The sequence below is a fragment of the Cetorhinus maximus genome, chromosome 15 (assembly GCF_964194155.1).
Source record: "Cetorhinus maximus chromosome 15, sCetMax3.hap1.1, whole genome shotgun sequence".
Classification (NCBI taxonomy): Eukaryota; Metazoa; Chordata; class Chondrichthyes; order Lamniformes; family Cetorhinidae; genus Cetorhinus; species Cetorhinus maximus.
Window position 1 is genome coordinate 97,964,460 of NC_135893.1, and position 20,238 is coordinate 97,984,697.

The 20,238-nt window shown below is 42.3% G+C and overlaps 1 protein-coding gene and 1 long non-coding RNA gene across 3 annotated transcripts in view; one reads left to right on the top strand and one right to left on the bottom strand.

Annotated features, from left to right (window-relative positions):
- LOC144691028 (Golgi apparatus membrane protein TVP23 homolog A-like) overlaps window positions 1-20,238 on the bottom strand; it is a 50,498-nt gene that overhangs the window by 23,720 nt on the left and 6,540 nt on the right. For both annotated transcript variants that reach the window (XM_078559029.1, XM_078559030.1), the window contains exon 3: window positions 4,880-5,024. In XM_078559029.1, the coding sequence (XP_078415155.1) occupies window positions 4,880-5,024 (145 nt within the window). The remainder of the gene's footprint in view (window positions 1-4,879; window positions 5,025-20,238) is intronic.
- Window positions 3,728-14,208, top strand: LOC144691030 (uncharacterized). Its single transcript, XR_013579028.1, has 2 exons — window positions 3,728-3,847; window positions 14,072-14,208. It is a non-coding gene; the product is annotated as an uncharacterized LOC144691030 (long non-coding RNA).

The following is a 20,238-nucleotide window of genomic DNA, read 5'->3' on the forward strand; positions in this document are numbered from 1 at the left end:
GTGCTTTGCGCCCAACTTACTGATTGTGCCCAAAGCAGAAACACCAGGCTCTTGTGATTAATACACACTTCCTGCCCATAAACTTTACTTCCCATAACAAGTTTTGTCATATTTAGAATGGAAATTTCCTATTTAAACATGGGAAAACCATATGCAAACATTTTGCCAGTTTGATCAATTAATCACATTCAAAACAACTCATCAGCTAAATTTCTAAACTAAGAACTTTAAACAAGACAGATGCAATAATATACATTACGCAACAACAATTAAGTGTATCCACTGATTTTTTTTAAAACTCCTTTAAGCTACAGCTTTTATTTGAAGGCCTCAGCCTCGCTTGGATTTGATATATTTATGCTCAGAGCAGTGATTTTTTTCAGCTAAAGGTAGGTCCCCCATCCTGAACTTGAGCAATGTGCAGTTCTTTCCAGGATTCATCAGCAGCAGTTAAGCTAGTCAAACGATTGCATCCAGAGTCTCTAACAAAATCTATTTATTCTTTTTCAATAATTTGGTTAAATGCTAGAGGACAAATTTATTCAGGTTAAATTAATTGTGTTATTAAAAAACAGATGCACTATTTATGTTAGAACTGACAACTTTATAAACTTTAGGAACTGTACTAAAGCTGACAACAAGACAGAGTGGAATCTTCCATCCTGGAGTCTAAGTCTGGTGGCGAGCAGGGAAATCGGTGTGATTCCCACTGGGTGGCAGGACAGCTGAACATGCGCCATCTTCCGCTGTTCAGCTCATCAATTATGTATCCATGAGGAGCTCGGCAAATCTCGTGGCAGAGGGGGCAGGAAGTCGCCAGCCCCGCCATTACTTCATGGGGTCTACAGTCCTGACGCCATATTTAAAGGACACCCAGACAGCCATTCACTCTCTGCAGACCAAGAGCTCCACATTACTCCTCCAGAGTCCCTGCAGCTCTTATGGAGAAGCTGGCAGATGTGAGCAACCACATCCCGGGACAAACAAGGGCACCTCCGGAACTGCCTTTCGCTCATCTCTAGACAAGAGCACAATTGGCAATAGCACCCATGGTCGGGTCAATGCTCGCCATTGCAGTGGTCCATGTTCACCAACATCTTGACCTTCTTAAAGCTCCGCTCCCTCTTGCTGCTTAGGTCTTTCCTCCTCCTGCCCCTGTGCCAACCTGCAATGTGCCCTCCTTCTCCTCATCTGGATGAGAACCATCACCAAGACAGGGTTGCCTGCAGCCTGCATCATCGACACCTCAGTGGGTGTATGAACGAACTGAAGTGATACATTTAGTGAGCATGTTCTTTACATGTTTCCATCCGTCTCAAAGCCCACAGGCCAGTGCTAAGCCCTTCGCCCGGCCTCTGTCTAGACATGGCATCCCCACCCAACCCTTTCCAGGTGGCGTTCCTCCCATTCACACGTGACTGCGCATGGGGGCATTGCTCTTTGACCAGGGTGATGACAGCCATGTGCAAGAAGCCTCCCTCTGACACTGTTCCACTTGCTTCCACTGCCCACGAGGCTCTATAGAGACACCATTGCCTTGGCAGCATGGAAGGACTAACCAGGGGCCCTTGTCAGCCATGACCATTCATCCAGGAGAATGGAGGTTTGGAGTCAGGAGTTGACTGCCATCCGCCAGGCATTCCCCCTGGAGGTATCCACCTTCCTCCCTCCCTTCATCCCTGCCTCTGATCGCAGCCAATGGCAAACGGCACAGAATGAACACCAGCTCCACACCTTATTGGGATCCCAATGTTATGAGCTCCATGAGTTGGGAACAAACCTTCTGCCCTGTAGGCTTCACTATAGAGAGAACACAACTGAGCATGGTTGAAATCTAGTTGCCTCATAATTATTAGGGTGGCCCTTTAGTTGGCCACTTATGCTGACCTTGAACTCCACCCACCCAAATAGACTCTTCTCTCACTTCAAGGGGTCTCACCGACTGACTAACTGCATAGTTAAGATCAGATTTGAAAAACGGTGCACGTCACCTTCTCGACTCTGTACACCACCTTCTACCCTCCCCATCACCTTCTATCCCATCACCCTTGACCCACCAAATATCACCATTCCTCTCCTCTCTGTCACCCTTGAACCTCCCCCCGTTACCCAGGACCCTATCACGATCCACCTCCACATGCCTTCTCTCCCCTCAGAGGCAACACCCCTTACCGTTCTCATGCCCACCCTGACCTTGCCCCTTCCCATTATCCGAGCCACCCACGATTCCCTCCGCCACCCCCCCCACCCATGACATCTTCACCTACCAAACTCTCAACCTGGACCTGTCACCCTAGTGCATCCCACTCCCTACTCTGACTGTGACCATTCCCCCATATCACTGGTACCCTGAGTTCAGCCCCCAGGACCCCACCATCGGCACAACCGACCCCACCCTTTAAAACACTCTCCCCTGCTGCCTTCCCCAGACACTCTTTGTCCTCCCCCTTCCCCACTTAGCCTGCTTCCTCTGTCCAGCCTTCGCTCCACCCTTCCACCCTAGCCCCACCAACCCCCATCCACCTCCAGCCTTCGCCTGCCTCCTGTGTTCAGCCTTGGTACAGCTTTTATTACTGGCACTCGACATGAGTGAAGTTATGAGAGGTCTCCAAGATGGCGAAAGCAGCATCTACTGACCTCAAAGTCATGGAAGAAGCGAAGCTCACCAGGTGCACGATGCTTAAATACAGTTGTAAAACTGAATGTTCTAAATTCTTGCTGACAGCGAACTTAATTTGGAGGGCAAGCTCAATTCCAACGAGATGGCCTTTTAAGATGCATGCATGAGATGCTAATGAATTTGAATGGGCTTCCCAGCATTGCTCATCGGGAAACTCAACTCATCTTTAGCCCACCCTGAAAGTCGGGAGAACGAAACTTATTCCACCGTCGGGAAACTGATCTTTTTTGCCACCTGCCAAATAAAGTGCCCCTGCCCGCCACAATTCCGGCTGCTAGTAGGACCAGAAGATTCTGGTCATAGTCTTTCCTTATTTTTTTAAAAGTACGAATTAGTTGAATTTGGAACATAGGAACAGAGGAGCTGGATAGAGGGCCAGTGATAGGTGGAGGCAAAGAAGAGATTGCCAAAGATGTCGTAGACAGAACGTCCACCAGCTCTACCTGTCCCACCCCCCTCAACCAACTTATATTTCACCTCATTTCTATATTTCCTCTGTTCTGATGAAGAGTCATACGGACTCGAAACGTTAACCGTATTCCTCTCCGCAGATGCTGTCAGACCTGCTGAGTTTTTCCAGCTATTTTTATTTTTGTTACAGTTTTGAAATATGTGTTTTCTGAAAACATAGATTCATTGCCAGGTTATTAAAGGAAATAAACAGCATTCTTTATTAAAGGAAGAATTTTATACCCCATTTGTCTGCCTACTCCATCCATTAAGAAAATAGCAAAATTGCTCCTGGGTGCAGAGTCCACCATTATCACTGAGCAGTGTCATTTACTTCTTGACCAATAGGTGGTGAACTTGTCAAATGAAGAATAACTTTTCAGTTTTGCATCCCTCAAAAAAATAATCATCCTATCAAAGAAGTAAACATCATCTGGTAACCGGCCAAGTACCAGCAAACCTCTCAACACAGCTGAAACAAGTCGGCACAAACAAGGCATTTGAACCTGCAGCCATGTTGGTCACGGGAGCACAAGGGTCAATGTTTTCCTCCATATTTATACTGTTTTAGGTGTGGCTTCTGGATGCACAGGAGCAGTAGTTGTTCCCGGATTTGTGTTGCTACTTCTGGAAATCTGTTAAAAATGACGGCAGATGCTGAAGATTCCAACACGTTTGGACAGTGGAAAGCAAATTGTGCGGTGATGATGGGGAAACGTAAGCAAGAGTTTTTGAGGTCAACAGTCGGCGGGGGCCCGATGGTGGGGGGGGGGCCCACAATCGATGGCCAATTAACGGCCAGTGTGAAAGGCGCGCTGAAATGGTCAGCGCGGCTGAGGTGGGGGGGGCAGGAGGAGAGCGAGCGCTGACATCAGCGCAGGGGAGCTCTCACAGAAACATCCCTGAAGGCGGAGAGCTGCCTCAGGGAGCTGAGGAATTCAAATCCAATAAAAACAGATTTTAAAATCCGGGGAAAAAATGCCCACGCATCAGAAACAGTCACCTGAACGTATATGACATGAAAATTCCGTGCAAGTGTTTTTATTTTTTTTTTAAATTTAATGACGGAAACCTCATCCTGCCCTTGGATGAGGTTTCCTGAAAATGCAAAGGCCGCCTGGCCGATTCGCCTGCCCGCCAACTGTAACGTTGGTCGGGCAGCGAAAAATCCCGGTTAACTGTGCCATTAATGGGCTTAGTAGCCCTCTTGTCGGCAGGCGCGCTTTCAGGTTTAGTGCACGCCCGCCAACTGAAATATCGCGCGAGTACGTGATGATGTCGGGACGCTCTTCTGACGTCATCGCGCATCATTTTATGCTTCAGCGTGTTGGGCGTGGCCTGCACGCCGAGAGAAAACTTCTGCCCGTAAGCTGGTGTGGGTGGGGGGGTTACCAAATAAAAGGAACACCTTGTCTAATACATTCAATCACAAAGCCATGATGACCATATTCCAGCAAAACAGGGGCCAAGGTTATTTTCCATTTCCCTCTACCCTCAAGGCGTGAGCTTCCAAAAGAATGTCCAGAGCTGGTCATGAATACTTTAAAACTTTCTGACAGAAACCGCACAGAAAAATCAAAGCATTGTACTTTACTGCCTGTGCTAGAGTACTTAACTTTTTATCTAAGTGGTTAGTAAGGTGGGAATTTTTTTTTTTAAAAAAGGCCACTAAAGACTACCACAATTGCAGATCGTATCTGACCTAGCATGTAAACAGTGGTCTATAGTCAGCAGATTTATATTTCTTACCTTTACTGACCAGAAGTCAAAGGACAAGAGGAGGAGTATCATCACAAAACAGGCCACAAAGCTTCTGCTGAACCAGTCACAGAAGAGGTAAGTAATGATGGCACTTACACGGAAAAACAGGTGGAAAAACGTAGCTAGTGGATGCCTGAAAAAGATTCAAGACATGAAGATATTAACAACAGAGATTCAAAGAATACACAAATGTATTACAATTTTATTTCAATCACTAGGTACCTACCACAATAATTTAGCATAGCTGTAAGGACTATTATTCCAAAATAGGTTATATTCTACCTCTTATAAATTGTAGGATATCAAACTAGTAATGAGGACCTACGATGTTACTGATGTAGATTAAGATTTTTATTATTGCTGGTACTTTCCAACCTGAGTATTATAAACATGAATGTAAAAAAAAAACCACAAACACAATATCTTAAACAAAACAGAAAATGCTGGTAATACACAGCAGGTCAATCAGCAACTGTAGGGAGAAAAGACAAGTTATTTACATTTTTGGCGTCTAACCCATCATCAGAATTGAAGAATGATGAAAGAGTTACACAATCAATACTCCAATAATATTAAAAACAGAAAATGCTGGAAATATTCAGCACGTGAGGCAACATCTGTAAAGAAAGAAAGAGTTAACATTTCAGGTCAATGACTTTCCATCAAAACTCCAAACGCTTGTCTTTTCTTGTTAGAATTAGTGACTAAATTAGTACATAGTTTCATTATTTTCCATTTTTAATTTCAGATTTCTAGTGTTTGTAGCTTCTTTTAAATCTCACTAAATGCTATATCCACAGTGCTTTGAGATTGCTTGGGACTATTTTCATCAAGGAAATACAGGAGTCAGACAAGGGAAATGAGATGTTTCATAGCTGTTATGAACTTGGTATAGCTGAGTTAAAAGCAATTAAATGTTGACAGTGACATTCATTGATGCCTTTTGTTATTAGAGTGTATTTCACCATTAGTTTTCTTTGAACAACTTTGGGCAGTTTCCTGTAAACTTTGTTCACTAACTGTTTTAGTCTAATAATTGCTGATCACAAGACAACATTCATTAGAACTTCAGATGGTCACTAACTTAGTAACATTGCAGTGCGAGAGTAACAATCATACCTAATCAGGAACCAGGCAATATTATGTAAATAATAAATGCTGATTATCATCAGTTAAAATGGAAGTAAAGTCAGTCAAAATTATTTTGAACCAGTTAAATATTTAGAGAACAAATGCTGAGATTTGTTCGTTAAGCAGGCGTTTTGTAAACACAACAGCAAGGTCGGGTATTAGTTGACACAGTAATTTCAAACTTCTGTGTGCGTTATTGCATTAATCATTGCTTATTTTAAACAGATTGGTGTACAAGCAAATTTCCAGAAACAGGTTAGTTAAGGTAACTCAGGGAGGCCACGTTGTTGTGGCAACATGTACAATTACAGGTTAGATGACCTCAAGAGAAAATTAAATTCCCAAATAGGTAGCCTAATTCCAACTGAAGAGAGGCAAAGTGCATTGCTAGAACTAGCTATAAATATTCTAGTGAACCTTAGTTCCCTCTTAAATGGGGAAGTAACTAGACAGAAGTGACTCAAATCAAGAAGTATCACAAACTAGTGTATAAATTGAATCCTGATTTAACAATTGCCATCTTAATTAAAAGTATGGTCAATAATTCTTTAAAACGAGGAATGCTGGTGACATGAACTGGACTACAACCAAACTTCAGTATAATTAAAATAAATGAGCACATTCAATCAGTTTGCTCAAGTTCCACAAAGTCATTATGGCATACTTTCACAAATGGTTCAGCTGGTTAAATCAACAATTAACTAATCCATACAGTTTGTGCTAATTTACCTGATCTTGGTCAGGGCGACAGCAGGAGAATTACCAATCTATTGAGCATGACACTCGGAAGTTCTGAGGAACAAAGGGACCTTGGCGTGTGTCCATAGATCTCTGAAGGCAGAGGGGCATGTTAGTGGGGTGGTGAAAAAGGCAAATGGGACACTTGCCTTTATCAATCGAGGCATATAGATTACAAAAGTAAGGAGTCATGTTGGAGTTGTATAGAACCTTGGTGAGGCCACAGCTGGAGTACTGTGTGCAGTTCTGGTCGCCACATTATAGGAAGGATGTGATTGCATTGGAGGGGGTGCAGAAGAGATTCACCAGAATGTTGCCTGGGATGAAACATTTAAGTTATGAAGAGAGGTTGGATAGACTTGGGTTGTTTTCATTGGAGCAGAGAAGACTGAGGGGCGACCTGATCGAGGTGTACAAGATTATGAGGGACATGGACAGGGTGGATAGGGAGCAGCTACTCCCCTTAGTTGAAGGGTCAGTCAGTCACAAGGGGACGTAAGTTCAAGGTGAGGGGCAGGAGGTTTAGGGGGGATGTGAGGAAAAACTTTTTTACCCAGTGGGCGGTGACGGTCTGGAATGCGCTGTCTGGGAGGGTGGTGGAGGCGGGTTGCCTCACATCCTTTAAAAAGTACCTGGATGAGCACTTGGCCCGTTATAACATTCAAGGCTATGGGCCAAGTGCTGGTAAATGGGATTAGGCAGGTAGGTAGGTCAGGTGTTTCTCACATGTCGGTGCAGACTCGATGGGCCAAAGGACCTCTTCTGCATTGTGTGATTCTGAGAGTAGATTATCAGATGGAGAAACCACTCATTGTTGCCACAGTGACCTCTGCTAGATGGTGCACATCAGAATCACACAAAACAATGCTGTTCTACATGATCAAGCAGCCTACCGTTTACATCAATGTTGTTGAATTTTGTTGTATGTAAATTGACTGCTGCATTTGTCAACCAAGCAGGAACTATGTTTCAAAGGAAGTTCAATAGCTCTGAAGTGTTTTGAGATATTGTGAGGACAAAAAGGATGATACATACACCTATAAGTTTGTACTTCTGTGTATATACTCATGTGCAATATGGTCACTAGGAAAGAACATACAGCACCAGCCAATGCTCAGGGTGAGAGGTGGGAGTGCCAGGAAATAGTCTCAAGAAATACTCTCTACCCCGCTAAAAATCCGATTTTCTACAGTACTGTGGGTTCTTGATCATTGATACATTGCCACCAACAATTAACCAGTTGCACATTTACACATTATCTTACTATTTTTCTCCTGAAAAGAAATTCAAGTCTCAAAGCAATTCAAGGCAATATTGCAACATTATAATAGCATTTATGCTCTTTACAAGAATGGTTGCAACCCCTTCAGGGGAATACCAGTTTAGCTCAACTATTTTTGTCTACCCCACTCCCCGCTAACCCAGTCGTTTCTTCCCCCATCTGAACTAAAATCAAGGTTATTTCCATGGGGAAAGTTTGGTTCATTGATGTTTTTTTCACCATTGTTTTATTTCACGTCTGCATTCAAAAGGACCACAGTTTTTGATTTCATTAACCTAAAAAACACACCAGGCAATTCTATTACCACTTCTCGTATGAGGTTTGTAGTTTATAGAAATTGCAATTAACTTAGTCAAAGGGAGCAGGTTAAGACTTTTGGTCACAATGCAACATACATTACTTAATAACACCGATTAATCTATTTTTCAGCACTGCCGTGGAATGAATGAATGAATGAATACATCCTCATGGTTTCACTCTGGTTCTTGCTCAAGTTTTCAAATCACTTTGGGAATTCAAGGAATATAAAGACAATAAAGTTCTCAGCCTAAGCAATAATTTAGTGGTTCCTTTGGTGATTCAGCTGGTTAGGTCAGTGACCAGATGATTCATACAAGGAAGGTCCCAAGCTTGTCAGCAGATCTCAGCAAGTTTCAATGTCCCTGGGCCAAGGAGGGGAATACTAGGAGGCTCCTGATGTTATTCTTATTCGCCCAAAATGACTTGCGTGAAGAAGGAAACTGGATTTCAAAAGTAGAGTGCAGCATGTTGATTCAGTGGATACGTGTTTTAATTTGTGCAGCAACAGTGATTTGAACTCAAAGATGTTTACAGCAAGTCTCCTAGATTGGTCATATGTAGGTTAGTTTATCCTTAGTGGAAGCATAAACTATACGGGCTGAATGGCTTCCTTCACCTGTAATGATCTTCATGCAAATGGTCGATTTATAATACTTGCCACTTTGTAAATGATAACTTTGGGAAGAAAAATGGGAATTCGAGTGCTCTGTTTTCTATTTGTTACTCATCCCTAATTGGGTATTTTTTTTTCTAATTTTTGATTCATTCACATTTAATAAATTATATATTTGGTAACTTAATAGATAGGCTCAAACATTCACCTATCATTACATATTACATTTTGAAGTATAATTATGCCCACATCTTTAGGTGTGATGTCTTCAAAAAGAATGACTATAACATTTTGCACAGGACCTTTAATTATGTAGATTGGAATTTAAGTATTGCTAAAAAAAAAGTTATCGAAGCACTCATCAGGACAGATGCAAGAATACCAAATTCCAAAGGGAACAATAATTTGTACAACATGTATACTTATGCCATATGTTATGTAATGATTTAATCTATGCTATCCCAAGGAAGGAGTGATTAGAGACCAATCATTTCCCCATGGAAAATGGAGATGGAGGGAAACTGTAAGTGTGTTATCCCAGTTTTACTTTTTAAACAATTCCTAACAGATGATTACAGAGAGCCTTGGTAGAGCAGATCATTTGCAAATTCCTGAGACAAGAATAAATTGTATTGTGGGGACAGGAAAACATTATGGATGAATCTTACATGGGTGCTACCAGTAGCAGCGAGGAGAACTGCTGCAGGGAGGGTGAATGAAAAGAAGAGGTTGAAGAAGATTTGAAAATACAACTGAAGGAAGAAAATAAGTTGCACTATACAGTGTTTTTCAAGATGTTGGGACATTTCACATGCAAAAAAAAAATTAACTGCTTTAGGCGTGCAGTCATTTTTGTAATAGGAATAGGAGTAGGTCATTCACCTCAAGCTTGTTCCAACATTCAGTTACATCATGGCTAATCTGTATCTTAACCCCATTTTAACTGCCTTAGCCCTTAATAGACTTGCCTACAAAAATCTATCAATTTCAGTTTTGAAATTTTTCATTTGACTTGGCCTCGACAGTTTTTGAAGGGAGAGCGTTCCAGAATTCCACTACCTTTTGTGTGAAGTGCTAATGTAGAAAACACAGGAGTCAATTTTCACAAAACAAAGTCCTTCAAATGGCAATGAGATAGATGACTAGATCAGCTGTTTTTTGCGATGTTGGTCACGGAATAAAATATCAGTCCGGACACCAGGAGAATTTCAATCTTATGTGCTCAAACCTCTGTAATGCGGCTTGAACCCGCAACCTTCTGATTGAGAGCGACCACTGAGCTAAATCTGACATCTAAAAAGATAGAAACTGTCAGTCTTCTACAGTCCAAGTATTTGGAAAATAATTACTCCAATCTAAATCTGTAGGTCGCCTACAGAAACTTATTTTACCTCTGGGGTCAGTCCAAATTTTGCACACTTAAAATAAACAAACATTCTGGAAAGGACAGCGATTAGCTCAATATAACTTCTTAAGAGTTTCATTAATTCCATTCATTTAACAGTAGAAGACATAAAAACTATAACAAAATAATCTGAAAAAAAATAATAGTAATAAAAATTACTCCAACTGTCGGAAGGTGGGATGAAGGTATTCCGCAGGAATTGGTTTTGGGATCACTATTGTTTGCCATTTACATAAACGATTTGGACTTGGGAATCGCAAGTATACTATCAAAATTTGCAGCTAATGCTAAATTGGGGCTTGAGGGTAAGACTGCAACAAAATATAAAGCAGCATTAACAAACTTGCAGAATGGATGTGTAAATTGCAAATTAATTTCAATACAGGTAGTTGTGAAGTGGCGATCTTTGAATGAGTGAGTCGGACATCTTCCTGAAATATGAAAATCTAATCAGGGTGGAGTGCGAAGGGATATTGAGTACAGATTCAGAAAACATTAAAAGTAGCAACGTAGGTTAGCAAAGCCAGAAAAAGTGCAAATAGAGTACCGGGAGGGAAAGACTTGTTCATATAGCGCCACTTCAAGCAGTGCAATGCACAGTTATACACATTCCCCAGGGATAGACAACGCCTCTGAAAGCTGGTGAGTTTATTCATTAATATAAATTAGATAGATACATGGATGGGAGAGGTCTGGAGGGTTATGGACTAGGTGCAGGTCAATGGGACTAGCGGAATAATATTTCGGCACAGACTAGAAGGGCCGAATGGCCTGTTTTCTGTGCTGTAGTGTTCTATGGTTCTATGGTTCTAAACCTGCGCGGGTCATGCAGCTAGCAGCTGATGGCACTGTCTGCACCCCTGGAATTAACCTAATCTTTGTAGCACTGCTTGAAGTGTTGCTAGGCAAACAAATGTTTCCCTTTGGATTTCATTTTTAGAGAATAAGAATTCAAAAGTTATGTTCAACTGATGCAGAACTGTGGTTACACCACAATTATCGTGCACAGCTCTGGTTTCCATATTAAAAAAGGACATGGAAGCGCTGAAGAAGAAATAAAAACATCACACCAGAACTGAGAGAATAAAACTGGGGAAACTAAACAGGCTGGGGCTCTTTTCTATGGAAAAGAAAGGACTGAAATGACCTGATGGGGGGGGCTTTAAAATTATGAATGTGTTTAATAGGGCTGATGCAGAGAAGATGTTTCCACTGGTAGGGGAGCCTAATACTAGGAGCCATAAATATAGGGCTGAATCTTCCGGTCGGGCATGCAGGGGCGGGCCGACGCGTAAAATGATGCGCGATGACGTCGGGCATGCATCCCGATGTCATCACGCGTCATCTCGGTATTTCGTTCGGTGCGTGCGCATAGGCCGAAATGTCAACAGCCTGTTAAAGCCATTAAGAATGTAATTAAATCAGTTAAGAATGCTGCCCGTCCAACCTTAAAGGTTGGTAGGCAGACGAAAAGCCCAAGCAGCCTTCGCGTTTTTCAGGAAACCTCATCCACGGGCGGGATGGAGGTTTCCTGAAGCTTTTATAAAATCAATAAAATCATTTCCCCACCTTTACAAACATGTCCCAACTAATGTGACACTGTCACACGAGGGGACATGTTTAAATAAATTTCAACATCATTTAATAAAGTTTTTTATTGCCTATTCAATCTCTCTGAGGCAGCTCCATGCCTCAGGGAGATTTCTGTGCTCTTTCGTGCACACGCGTTGAAGAGCGCAGGCCCTGACTCTTCCTCCTCCCCTCGCCTGCACAGATTGCGCTGAGTGCTACCGGCCGCGTGTCACGCTGGGCGGGCCTCAATTGCATAAAATGGCAGCACGCAGCCGATCACGGGCGGCAATCAGCTCCGAAACCCTCGCTCCCGCCCAGCCCACCCGCCATAGGAAAAATTCTCCCCATAAGATAGTTATTAATAAATCCAATAAAGGAATTTAGGAGAAATTTCTTTACTCAGAGGGTGGTAAGAATTTAGGACTCACTACCACAAGGTGTGGTTGAAGTGAATAGCAGAGATGCATTTAAGGAGAAGTACATGAGAGAGAATGAAATAGAAGAATATACTGATAAAGTGACAGGGCATAACATTGGAAAAGGCTTGTGTGAAGCATAAACACCACATTAGAAATGTTGGTCTGAATGGCGTGTTTCCGTGTAGTAAAATTCTGTAATGAAAAGGGAGGAATTCTGCTAATGTAACAAGGGTTAGCAATGATCTCAATTTCACAATGCAGGAACAGATACTACATCTGGATACTCAGGGTATTTTTGAAGAAGTGGGATCATAAACCATTAGCCAAATTGAATAAAGTTACTTCAGCATTTTATATCATTTACTGGCACCAGATTAAAGCAGCTTGGGTCAAACTGCAAGAACACTGACCAGCTTTTTTATTTCTCAGTGCCAACCAGCTATGTCATGTTTCTTCTTGGAAATTAATAATTGATCCTGCTAATAACATTGCAGCATTCCCAGACTTAATGCAGCAACAAGCAACATGTTTCCTCCAAGCCTCCGCCAACGGCAAATTGTACAAGTTTCAGTTTTTCCTCCTACATGCCACTCACTGTACTGTGGCATTGCGGAAGTTGGCACTGAATAAAAAAGTTGTTTCAAGATCAAATTACATGGCTAACGTATTGCCAAAAGCCAAATGTGCCACAGCAGAGTTGCAGTGCAGCAACATAATTATGTTGTTAATGATTGTATGGCTGTTTGATTAAACATGCAACAATTAGATTTCCTCATGACAATTGTTAATCATTAACCATTTCATGTCAAGGGAATGAAAGATGAGCACTTGCTCTTTAGAAAAGCAAAGTGCAGTGCCACTGGGCAGAGGTGTAAAGGTTTAATCCTCATTCCGCTGAGTTCCCGCTCTCAACCTTACTGGGGAGGTGCAAGCTACTAAAGATTTGGAGGGAAAGTTATCACTGGATTGCTTTGCACACACAGCCCCTTTAGTAACCAGCTGGCAAGTGATAGTGATGGAGGATTTGAATCAGATTACCCATTCAAAGCAGTGTGTAGCCAAGTAAGATAAAAAGACAGGAGAGCTATTCTTCTTCACAGAAAGGAAGGAAAAAAATGGACATGCACAACATATATATACTGTTGTGTCTTCAAGTTCTCAGAAGTTCAAAATAATCACACTTTTACTCTCAAAACGTTGGAGATTCATTGAGTGTATTTCTTCCAGTTCTCTATTTGGCTGATGCACTGTTACATTGTTGCTCAGCATATGACCACCATGCAGCAGTAGATGCGACACTTGGTATACATTTGTGTAACAATTAGTTCCTAACTCTTTATGACTAATATAACAATTTAACATATACCAAATAACTTATTTAAAATGAAGTAGACGCAGGCTCCTAATGCGCAAGGGTCAAAGTTTCCAAACTAATTACGTTGATAATCGTTTACAAGATTATTATGAATAAGATCAAACAGAAAAGGTAAATCCTAATTTTGTTATTGAATAAATGTGGGAAAAATGTTTCACTCAAGTTATTCCAAAATGCTAAATAATGCATGGGGTGGGGGTGGGGGGGTGTCAATTTAATTTTCTGTCATCATATGATCATGGATTAAAAGTGGAAAGTAACTGGTCCACATGAAGTAATCTGTGCCTTTTTATATTCCACACCTCTATTGTTAACAAATTTTGTTTTTACAGTTGTCCATAACAGGAGATTCCACCATCACAGCCCTTAAGAAACTACTTTTTTTGAGCAGAAGTAATGGAGAGGATTTTCAAAGCATACTGCCAATTTCCATGTACTTTAATCCTTTAAAAGACAAATAAATGTTGTCTTTTTCATTTTAATATGGTTCCCTCACTGAGTTATGCTTGAATTAAAGGCTCAAATACATTCATAAAGTTTTTACATTTACAGACATTACATTTTCTGATAACTGATTTATAGCCTTATTCAATCAGCTCTATTCAAATCAGCATCAAATAAAATGCTGATTTTTTTTAAAGCTTACAGATTTAATAAAAATGAAGAATTATCAACAGCTGAAGTTGGACTGCAGCTGGCCTGTTGAAAATCAGACATGAAGCAGTATGTTGGAAGTAGCTATTATCAGAGGCTGGGTAGGAATACACCAGTAATGCATTTTAATCATCCTTCTTAAAATACCAGTTTGTTTTTAAAGAATAATATTTGTATTAATAGAATGCTATCCAAAAATTTGTAGACCCTTCCCCATTTCCCCTTTATTCTCCCAAAAGCAATGATTCATGGTGGAGTAAGCAGTGGGCAACAATTATCATAATAAAAACAAAAAGCTACTGCGGATGCTGGAAATCCAAAACAAAAACAGAATTACCTGGAAAAACTCAGCAGGTCTGGCAGCATCGGTGGAGAAGAAAAGAGTTGACGTTTCGAGTCCAACATGACCCTTCAACAGAACTGTTGAAGGGTCATGTTGGACTCGAAACGTCAACTCTTTTCTTCTCCACCGATGCTGCCAGACCTGCTGAGTTTTTCCGGGCAACAATTATCCCTTGGTATGTTTCATTGAACATGCAACACAAGAGTGACCATCATCAGGCTATTCGCTCATGAGTGAGGAGGAGGAATTATATACAGTACAGCCAAATCTGATTGTGTCCTTAGCCAATGATCACTTTCCAGAAGATGCTCCCCACCTCGCCACCCCATTCCCCCCAATCGGTTGGAAAAAGGAGCAACAACTCTGATTGTTCCCTTTCCCTTGTCCAGAGACCTCAAAGCTAATTGCAATACCTTGCTGCTGAAACTGAAAGATGAACAAATGATTTTGACAAATATTTAAGTAAAATGTTTGCAGTGAACTGTCAGATAGAACACACATGTTCATTGTCTTAAAACCAGCAACCTTGGGACCAAGGCCATGCCGGATTTCAGATCTTGCCGGGATTTTGGGTTGATCAGATCAGGTCAAGGGGCTGCTCGGAGTGTGGGACAGACCAACATGCAAAGTGACAGCCAGTCAGACTCCAAATCACAACAATGCAGCACATAGCCTAATTGCCCAGGTAAGTTAAATGAAAAAAGTACAAAAAATAAAATCGACACATTGCACATTATAAAAATGTTCGGTTTTTGGACAACCGGAATTGAGACATTGTGCATGTTCGAACATACAAATTAGGACCAAGAGTAGGCCATTCAGCCCCTTGTGTCTGCTCTGCCATTTGATTATGTTATGACCAGGAAGGGAGGAGTGCGCAGTTTATCTGGCCCCACTACTCTGCAGGTCGCACCATTAGTTTAAAAGTTTAATTCACCTCACCAAAATGGTCAATTATTTACCTTCGCTACTGTTAGACCCTTAAAAAAAAAGCCTTTAACCAGGCTTTTTTTAATAAACTCAGAATGATTGATTTACTATTAATAAAACCTTATTTCAAACAAGTTGCAAGAACTGGTCAACACGCAATTATACTCTAGAGGTAGAACTATCTATCTCTTTTAAAAATACCCAGCACCAGCGCACACACAAAGGACAAACAGGGTCTCTCTGCAGAGATAGGCTTTAGAGAATAAGCATTATAAAAAAAAGGATAATGTTCGCAGGGCCTCAACGCTGTCTATCTGGAGTCCCTCCTTATGAAGATGGGCCGCTGGTCCCAGTAGATGTCTGGACGTTCTCACCAACGGAGCTTCGCCATGGCAGAGAATATATTCGGGTCAATCCTTTTTCTCAGCCTCTCAGTTTCCAAGAAATAGACAAACTCCAGTGAGCTGAGGGTTCTTGGCTAGATACTGCCAACAACTTTATTCCAAGCAAGGCGGCGAAATGGGCAGCTTCTACTTTCTCAGTTCCGTCCCAACTGAACTCAGAAACACAAGTCCAAAACTTAAAGCTTATCCCAGTTATGTGATTTCCAGTTACTCGCTAGCTCTTTGCCTTTAACCCAGTTTTTTACATCAATTAAAGTAATTGTAATGCAAACAAGCACGCAGCTCTTCCCCCCTCGAGTACCATGCTGATCAGGTGATTTCTGGGGAAAGGCATGCTTGTTGAAAGTTCCATGGTGACCCTATGACCTTTTAAAAAAAAACTCCAGGTCAGCATCCAAAGGTCCAAACAATTCAATGTCCTTCAAAATTTCCCAAGAAAAATCCAATTCATGAAGATTTGGGGCAGAATTTTCTACCTGTCGGGCGGGCGGGACCAACCCAATCTCCGGCAGGCGGGGAGCCGATCCCCGCCGGAGAAGCGGGTCGCGCCACCATTTTACATGGGTGGGCCAATTAAGGCCCGCCCAGCGTGATGTCTGGCGGGAAGCGCTATGCGCTTCCTGTGCGGGTGGGGGGGGGGGGATTCCCCAAAAGCGAGAGTGCGCTCTTTCGCGCATGAGCACGATAGAGCACACATCTCCCTGAGGCTAAGTGCAGCCTCAAGGAGATCACTTCCACATTGAGAAAAATTAAAAATAGAAAAGAAAAAAAATTCCCTAACATGTCCCCCTCATGTGACAATGTCACATGAGATGGGACATGTTCATAATTTACACTATAACTTTATTAAACTTTTTAAAAACCTGCATCAAACCTCATCCCGCCGCTGGATGAGGTATAATGTTTTTTCTATTTGTGGCCGGGGCTCCTGGTCTGCCCACCAACCTTAAGGTTGGACGGGCAGGTCCTTTAATTGTTTAAATGATCCTGTCAATGGCCTCAATTGGCCATTGACAAGTTGGCCGGCCCGCAGCTGACTTTGCTGTGCTCCCGCCTTCCTGAAAATTTAAATGGGGCGGGATGACGTCGGGGGTTCCGCCCAACATCATCTCACGTCATTTTATGTGCGGCAAGTGAGCCTCGCCCCCTGCTCGCCGACGGCAAAATTCTGCCCATGGTTTTCCTGACATATGATCATGGCTGATCTGATTGTGGCCTTTACTTTTTCGTCTACCCCTTTATACCCTTTGATTCTCCTGTAAGAAAGCCTTGTAAGATTTATTACATTTAGTATACAAATGCCCATAGCACAGTGGGACACTGTTCTGATGAAACCCAAAACGTTAACTCAGTTTCTCCCTCCACAAACGTACCTGCCCTGTTGAGTGTTTCTGCCATTTGCTTTTACTAATGTAGTCCTAGGCCATTTTTTAAAGCACAACCTATAATATGTAAACATATTAAACCTAGTTAATTCCTGTGTCAATCTCTGTACCACAAGCTGTGTCCCGGCCAGAAGTAGGAAGGAAAATATATATGTCGACATCAACCTGGCTGCTTTATAAAATTATTACTTTTATTTTAAAAATGGACAAGGTTTTACCCTGACTAGCCATGACTCATACCAGAGGAATTTCTAACCTTCAGAAACCAGTAGCAACCTCGTTATCTTTAAAGAGTGCCAATGCCCTGTGTGACTGCTGACAATCAAATTCCAAAGAAATGCAACAACCCCCATTGCATTTTTAAGGCAGAGCTCCGGCCAACGGAGACTGTATGTCTGCAAGGACAAAAGGGACCCTAACTCCTCTATTAAACACCTCAAGATTCCAGACCTGGGAAAATACATCTTTCGTCCAACACCCAGAAGAAGTAGTGGGAGGTATGTTGCCCCCAAGCTGCTGGAACCTGTACTATTGCCATGTGGAACTGAACCAGACAGTCTACCCTTTTATCATCCAACAGGTAGCAGCAGAAAGAGCTCTGCCCAGGTGAGGTGCCTGGCCCTCATCTACACTGTAAACTACTGGAACATTGGAACTTCTGTATCTGTGCCTTCAACAGTAATTCATCTCTATGTGTCTTTTCCTATCATGGAAGTCCTTGCTTCTGGAAAGTTTCAGTTTCAGCCTGCTAACCTCTGAAGGAATACACCACTGGACTTTTAATTCTGGGCACTGGACTCACGTGAAACCATAACTCTTACTTTTATCGTGGTCTTGCACTGGAGAAAACACACCATCACTTATAAAGGGGGGGAAATTAGAAATCAAAAACACCTTTCTATTTGCAGACGGATAGTGAGAGGAGAAATCAGGGCTGTTTAAATTAATCCCCCTCTGCTTCGTAACATATGTGAAATAGAAGCCAGAAACAATCTTTGATAAAACAGAACACACACTTAAAAAAAATGACATTCCTCGAAAAGCAGAGCTGATCTGTCAAAATTTGAAGAGAAAATGCCCAACTGTGTACTAAATATAAACATATTACAAGATTACCCATTGGTCATAGAGATCTAGAGCACAAAAAAGGCCCTTCGGCCCATTGTGTCTGCGCCGGTCAAACAAGTACCTAATCCCATTTTCCAGCACTAGGCCCATAGCCTTGTATGCCATGGCATCACAAGTGCACATCCAAATACTTCTTAAATGTTCTGAGGGTATCTGCCTCTATCACTCTTTCAGGCGGTCAGTTCCAGATTCCCACCACCTTCTGGGTGAAAAAATTCTTCCTCACATCCCCTCTAAACCTCCTGCCCCTTACCTTAAATCTATGCCCCCTGATTATTGATCCCTCCACCAAGGGAAAAAGTTCCTTCCTGTCTACCCAATCAATGCCCCTCATAATTTTATACACCTCAATCATATCCCCCCTCAATCTCCTCTGCTCCAAGGAAAATAACCCCAGTCTATCCAATCTCTCCTCATAACTAAAACTCTCCAGTCCAGGTAAATCTCCTCTGCACTCTAGCGCAATCACATCCTTCCTATAACGCAGATTCCAGAACTGCACGCAATACTCTAGCGGTGGCCTAACCAGCGTTTTATACAATTCCAGCATAATCTCCCTGCTCTTATATTCTATGCCTCGGCTAATAAAGGCAAGTATCCCATATGCCTTCTTAACCATCTTATCTACCTGTCCCGCTATCTTAAGGGACCAGTGGACATGCACACCAAGGTCCCTCTGATCCTCGGTGCTTCCCAGGGTCCTACCATTCATCGTGTATTCCTGTGACTTGTTTGTCCTGCCCAAGTGCATCACCTCACACTTTTCTGGATTAAATTCCATTTTCCACTGATCAGCCCATCTGACCAGCCCGTCTATATCCTCCTGTAATCTAAGGCTATCCTCCTCACTATTTACCACCCCACCAATTTTCATGTCATCCGCAAACTTACTGATCAACCCTCCTAAATTCAAGTCTACGTCATTTATATCTACCACAAACAGCACAGGACCCAGCACTGATCCCTGTGAAACCCCACTGGACACAGGCATCCAGTCACAAAAACAGCCCTCGACCATCACCCTCTGCTTCCTGTCACTCAGCCAATTCTGGATCCAATTTGCCAAATTGCCATGGATCCCATGGGCTCTTACCTTCATTATCAGTTTCCCAGGCAGGATCGTATCAAAAGGCTTGCTGAAGTCCAAGTAGACAACATCAAATGCATTGCCCTCATCTACACACCTGGTCACCTTTTCAAAAAATTCAATCAAATTGGTCAGACATGAACTCCCCTTAACAAAACCATGCTGACTGTCCTTGATTAATCCCTGCCTCTCCAAGTGTAGATTAATTCTGTCCCTCAGAATTGCTTCGAATGGTTTCCCCACCACTGAGGTTAGACTGACTGGCCTGTAGTTCCCTAGTTTATCCTTTCCTCCCTTCTTGATTAACGGTACCACATTGGCTGTCCTCTAGTCCTCCGGCACCTCTCCTGTGGCCAGAGAGATATTGAAAATTATTGTCAGCGCACCTGCTGTCTCCTCCTTTGCCTCACTCAACAGCCTGGGATACATTTCATCCGGGCCTGGAGATTTATCTACTTTTAAGCCTGCCAGAACACTTAGAACCTCCTCCCTTTCTATGCTAATTTCTTCAATTATATCACAGTCCTTCTGCCTGATTTCCATACCCATGTTGTCCCTCTCACTTGTGAACACTGACACAA